Source organism: Aulonocara stuartgranti (genome assembly GCF_965226115.1).
Source record: "Aulonocara stuartgranti genome assembly, chromosome: 22".
Lineage (NCBI taxonomy): Eukaryota > Metazoa > Chordata > Actinopteri > Cichliformes > Cichlidae > Aulonocara > Aulonocara stuartgranti.
The window spans coordinates 5,960,683-5,967,284 of NC_138957.1; the positions used below are offsets into that span (position 1 = coordinate 5,960,683).

At 42.5% G+C, this 6,602-nt stretch overlaps 1 protein-coding gene across 1 annotated transcript; it reads right to left on the reverse strand.

Moving 5' to 3' along the window:
* Window positions 1–1,401: 1,401 nt before the first annotated feature.
* LOC309698422 (uncharacterized protein) lies at window positions 1,402–3,264 on the reverse strand. The gene is made up of 4 exons (XM_082520863.1): window positions 3,095–3,264; window positions 2,691–2,779; window positions 2,403–2,575; window positions 1,402–2,239 (listed from the first exon to the last, which is right to left on the reverse strand). The coding sequence occupies exons 1-4, from the start codon at window positions 3,148–3,150 to the stop codon at window positions 2,210–2,212; spliced, it is 348 nt and encodes a 115-aa protein (XP_082376989.1). The 5' UTR covers window positions 3,151–3,264; the 3' UTR covers window positions 1,402–2,209.
* Between the last annotated feature and the right edge of the window lie 3,338 nt (window positions 3,265–6,602).

Below are 6,602 nucleotides of genomic sequence, written 5' to 3' on the forward strand. Positions count from 1 at the left end.
GGGCATTCCTCGCTGCACTGTACAGCATACACCACATTGTTAAGTCTGTGTTTTGGCGTTTTGTCTTTCGGGCGAACCAGTTTTTGTCTGACCTCCACCACTCTTGGCATACAGCTTGATGTCATCCATGTACAGGAGGTGGCTGACAACTGTTCTGTTCCGTAGTCAGCATCCGTAGCCAGTCTTGTTAATGATCTCACTGAGGGGGTTCAGGCCTATGCAGAACAGCAGAGGGGATAGAGGATCTCATTGGTAGATCCCGCACTTAATGGTGACTTGTGCTGTGAGCTTGAAGTTGGCCTCTAGTGTTGTACGCCACATCCCCATTGAGTTCCTGATGAAGGCTCTTAGGGTCCTGTTGATCTTGTACAATTCTAGGCATTCCAGTATCCAGCTGTTGATTGAGTCATAGGCCTTCTTGTAATCAATCTAGGCAGAGCACAATTTGGTCACAAGAAAAACAATGGTGTGCTTGGTTTCAACGTAACCGACTAATCTTGACTAATCTTTTGTCCAGTATTAAATATTGATTACGTTTCACTCATAGCTATGTGACTCACACTATTAAGAAATAAAATTAATTAAAACAGGTCTGCTTGCAGAAGAGACCTGCAGCACAGAGCTAATGTCCGTAGATTGAGAAATTGTTTTTATCAAATCAAATACATACCTCAAGTGGAAATATAACAAGATTTTTAGATTATTGCTTCTATGTCTATAATGTTTACACGTTTTATAATTGTCTGTTTTTTGGGGGTTTTTTAGACATTGAGCTGCAAGAATATGGGGAAAGCAGCAAGTTCCACAGAATGCCGCACCTAGCACACACTCTCCATCTCACAATGAAAGATGCCATGAAACACCCAACTGCTGATTCAGTCATAACGAAAGCAAGAAATCTGGTACATGTTGTTAGAAAATCATCAGTGACAAATGAAGAAGTGTTTAAAAGGTGTGACAAAAGTCTGATCTGGGATTGTACCACTTGTTGGAACAGTACCAAACCAGAGCTGAACTAAACCAACTACTTGAGAAGCTGGGGATGGATACACTTCTCACAAGTGATTGGACCAAGATGGAGAACCTTGTCAAGTTGTTTGAACCCTTTGTCATTCATACAGACAGTGTTGGGGAGTAACAGAGTACATGTACCGCCGTTACATATTTAAAATACAAAATATGAGTAACTGTATTGTTGCGGGTCAGTATTGTTTGGGTTTTGTTTGACAGCTATGCTCTGTTGTTCCAGGCGGCAGCGTTACGGTTGCCATGGTTACATGGTGACGCACTCTCTCTTTGCGACTGTGTGTTTCCAGGGTGAGAGAGCGCCTTTTTGTTGTTGTTGTGCTAAGCTAAAAGGGAGAGTGTTACAGACTTAGCTCTAAAGAATGTAGCCTCATGGGCAGTGTAGTCCTTGCTGCAGGGAGAATGGACTGCCATACCCGTTATGTGTCTGTGAGCGCGAGGAGGGAGAAAAAGGAGAGTGGAAAAGTACAAGCTGTCATTGAGCAGAAACGGGAGCTGGAAGCATGTAAATATAATAATAACCACTGCAGCCAAGAAGAGAGCCTGACGAGCCCAGTTGTAAGTAAGCCATTAAGACTCGACTGTACACCGTGTTTGTATTTTCCTCCGAAACAATAAGTTCTGTTGGAGCAGCCTTTCAATGCCTCTCTCTGTCTCTTGCTAGCAAAGTTGACCCAGACAACAAAGTAAAGCTATGGTGTTGATTTTCCACCTCTTTCGCACAGTTGCTTTTTATTAAAACAACAGTTAAATCATGACTGGAAATCTACCTTTCTTTATAGGTATTTTAACCAATACTAAACTACTGCATGTTTCCATCAATACTTCAACCACCTAAACACATAATTGTACTTATTCCTTAAATTGGACACCCTTTATAAAAAAACCCCAAATGTCTCACAATGTATCATGTCAATATTAATATCCTAAAATAAGAAAGCATTGCATGTGATGTAACAGAGAAAAAAAATAAACAAAAAAAGGTCAATAGGCATGTTTCGTTTGCTAAATACTTTATTAAAAGACAGTTTCCTATTTACGTTTATATGATTCACAGAAGTTTGTAATTTTTTGCATGATGTGCGTCCTGCACCAGCCAAACGATCTGGGGCGTATCGGAGCCATTTCTGCACTGCTTGTGCAAAGACAAACTCGGACATAGAGTTTGCCCCTAACTGCTGCGTCAGGCTCCAATCAAGGCAAAGCGTCTCACCTATAGACACATTTTAAGAGATGGAATTAGCGTGTCTCATGTCTTAAATGTGTATGCAAGTGCTTGTGTGTTTAATCAACAGGCCGTTGTTATGTATTTAAATCACATCTGACAGCTATTACACTTTATAGTTACAAAGTGTACATAACCTTTATATACTTACCATTGCCTTATTTGCCTCTTGTGATTGAAGAGCTGGCTCTGCATTGTTTAGCTCCTCAATGTTGTGCAAGGGCAAATCCAGAGGCAGTACCCCAGCATCTACCGATTCATTGCAGCCGGTATTGCGGATGGCTCTGACCTCCTCACAGAGTTCGTTAACAGCTCTCGTCAGGTCTGACAGAAAAAGATAATTTTTTTTAAAGTATTTAAGAATACAGACAACTTGTCAAAAGTTTCCTTGTGTCTCACACACAGATATGTACAAAGACACTAGACAGTATTTTATTACCTGGTATTTTCACTCGAGGGGCCTGGGGAAACCATTTTTTTGTGGGCTGCTCATCCTTTGAGTCACTATATGTGTACAGGGGATTTGGTCTAAAGAAAAAAAGTTGAAAAGGGTCATAAGTAATTACAAATGTGCTTTTGGAATATTTTTTCCTAAAGTTACAGTTTGATTTATAACAACACACACAGGAAACGGAGATGTGCAAGAAGGTACAGTATACAAGGAATTTTTGAAGTGCACAAGTGTATACGGCTTTGCATTTATAAAAAGTTTACAAGCTTCCACTTTTTGGACTATATTATGTGGTGATATTGCAGTATGCAAGCACCACAGATATGTATAAAAGACAAGATCATAAATTCTTAGCAATCAAAGATATGTTTGTGAAATAAAAAAAGTTTTACTTGTGCTTTCTTTCATGACTGGTCTGAGTTTCAGCTTCGGACTGAAGGTCAGACATATCACAGTGTTCACTTAGATATTTCTGAAGACTGCGTTCTGCTTCGTGAAATGTGTCTGGAAGTACAAACACAATGTATGGCCAGACATAAATTAGGACACGAAAAACTTGTTATTGTTACATTTATACAATACCAATCCAGATGATACCCACCATGGCCTATTAGAAGTCAGACTGATGCATAGGTGAGCCATGTTGCACCAGGATGAACTCTCCTCTTTACTGCGTCGTGGATCCTGAATGTGTCTCACGGAGGATATGGAGGCCATGACAATTTCTCCCCATTTATCCATGATCTAGGGACTATTTCTGTACCACCAGTGCTGAACTGCACAATGCACCAGTCTTTCATTTTTATCTTTTTTTTAAAATTTGGAGTCCTTTTTTGCCCTGTCTAGGATAAACAGGAAACAGATAATTACAATATATTTCATAGTCACTACAAAACTTGATCTATTGATTGAACTAAATAATAAATAATAGCTTAAAATGTATATAGGCAACAATTACAAGCAAACCCGTATATGTAAGCATTTAAACACTGAAGATAATAAAATTAACAGTATTTTGTCTAAGTCTGCCATTGTAGGAATTCATGGCACCATGGTTTGGAGTCTTCTCTCACCCTCGTTCTCTGCGGCCTGCTGGAGCGGGGGGGCTAGGAGGAGTTGGCCGTCCAACTGCGGTCTGGAGTGTGGGGCCTCCCTGCTGCTGTGGAGTTGGGGCGGTCTGCCTCTCCCCACCGCAGGGAAAAGGGTAACACCACCTGGGTCTGGGTGCAGTTCCCCCCTCCAGGGGCAAGGGTACCTAGACCCGGTTCGTAGAGTATGCTTGGGGAGTGTGATCGTGTGTACAGCGTCTCTTTATGTCTGTCTCCACGTTGGTTGAGTGTGGAGTAAGTGCATATGAGAGCATGAGGGTGGGGATGGATGTTTGTGTCTGTGTGTGCCTGTATGTCTGTGTCTATATGTCAGGTTGGGTATCAGACGCCACCTTTCTGGGGACATCTCAGGCCCTCCAAGGTTTGGAGGCCTATCTCCACCCACTACTTCCCCTGCCAGTGGCGGACTCCCTCAGGTGTCGGTGCGTTGGTGGTTCTTTGTGTCTGGGGGTGGGCGTCCGGGTACACACCGGCTCACTCCTTGACGGCCGCTTATCGGGGCCTGGAGCCTGGGGCTCGCTCGGGCCACTTCGGAGGTGGGGTGCCCCCGGGCTCTCGGACTTGGGCTCGGTCACTCAGGCACAGCTGGCTGCCGGCGGAGCTCACGGGCGCGTCACTGCAACTCCCCCTGGCTTCTGCTCCGCGGCTGCTGAGTGAGCCCTCATCTGGGACTCTCCTCAGCTCTTACTGGGACAGTGGCGCGGCTGCCCCTCTGTTGGTCTTCCTTGGTCTCTTGTGTTCTGGGGACCTCTGGATGTCTGGAGTTTTGATCTCCTCCATACCTGCTTCATACCCTGGAGGACGGGGCTGTGGCTCCCCACACTCCCTAGCAGATCGTTACATGGAGAAACCTTTGGAATGCAAGCATGCTGATCCACACAGGTATGCACACAGGTGTACACACGGGTATTCACAGACGCGGACTACAGCTTTCTTGGCTGCTGCCTCAAAGCACATTGTACGCTGTCTATCTTGCGTGCTGCACAATATCGTTTATTATTTAGTATCTACTGATATCTACTGCTAGCTAGTTTATTGTGATGGTGCCGTTTTTTTTATTATGTTGCTCTTTGTTGTTTGCTTTCTCTTCTGTTTTTTTTCTCCATACAGGTGACCCAGGTGTCTTGTTTTTTTTGTTTGTTTTTCTTTCTTTCTTCTCCCCCTTTTCACTGTCTCTTCTCCCCTTTGGTTTTCTTTCTCTCCCTCTCTTTCTTTCATTCTCTCTCCCTGTCCTATCCCCCAGTCATGTCTGTCCCGTTTGTAGCAACTGAAAATAAAATAAATTCATAATTATAATAAAGGTCAATCAAATGGACCAATATGGCAAGGCCATGATGATCCACTTGGTAAAATAAATCCGCTTGGCATCTTTCTTGGCCTTAAGACAACAATTCTGATGGCTAAAGATCCAAACGGGACACAAAAAAAAAAAAAAAAAAAAAAGGAATTCATGGCACCGAGACAAAAACTTGGCGCACAGTGTGGCGTAAAAATAGGCGCACACCTTTGACGCTGCATTTTCTCCGTCTTCCTCGTCCGCACGTAAATGCTAAACGCAGTTTACGTGTGGACAAAAGGTGCAAACGCAAGTTAGGTGAGCGTGCAGCGTAAAGTTAGGTGAGCGTGCAGCGTAAAGTTTGAATTGAGTGCGAATCGAAGCGGGTGCTCTCCAATCATTAAAAGTAACAAAGTCATTGAACACATTTATACAGTTACCTTTACGTTTATCAATCATATATCACAGATTTACAATTTTTTGTAGTACTATGCTAAAAAGCAACTACAGAGCGAAAGTCTGGGTCAAGCGCCGAGGCGACGGCAAGAACAAAGGAACCCTCGAAGCGTTAAAGCTAGCTTTGTAAGGGTATATAACGGAAAAGTATGAAACGAAAATGTTTTCTTTGTTGATAGACTTTGTTTGCAGTGGAATTTATTAGTTGCCGGATTGTAAGATGAAAGTAGACACAATTTCGGGCTCCCACATTTTATCCGAAACTTTACATTAACAAGTTTTTTTTTTTTTTTACTGTTATTCAAATGCAACCGTGGAAATAACGAATAGAACAAAAGTCATTCATTCTTACCTTATACTAATCGTGGTGCAGGCCAGTGCAGTGCATGAACTGATGCCTTCTCCGGTCAATTCCGCTGAGAGTAAATCTAATGTCCCGCTCTACTGTACAAGACAATGGTTACCTGGAGGGATGTACCAATGTGATAGGGGTGCTGCGGAATAGTCCAAGTGGTAGCAGCTTTAATTTCCCGCTCAACCATAAATCGATGGTTTTTCAACGTGATTGTTGTCACCTTGTCAACTATAAATAGATCAACAATCAACAATGACAGAACAACAGTGAATCAATGTTATTTCAATGTCAGTGTCAGGTTTCATCAGTATTTCAATGTTGTTTCAACATTGGTTTTGTGTTGACATTTCAATCCTGACGATTCTGATGGTTCAGATGGAAAATCAACATCTGTTCAATGTCTCCTTGCTATCTGGGAAGCTAGTTTTTGGCTACGACGTATTAGCCAGAGGTCCCTTTACTACGGTTCGGAGCCGCAGATCTTCAGTAATAGTAATAAATCACATTCATGTAGTTGTAAACAGCATGATAATATATTAATATATTTTCTGTGTGTGAACTGCTGTCATCTTGGCTGAGAAACAGAACAACCACTTCTCTGGAGTAGCGAGTTTTCCTTAAGATCAACAAAAAACTGTTACTTCACTGATGTACCCTATATCCTTTTTGACCGACCTGGACATCCACACTTGCAGTTCAGTTCA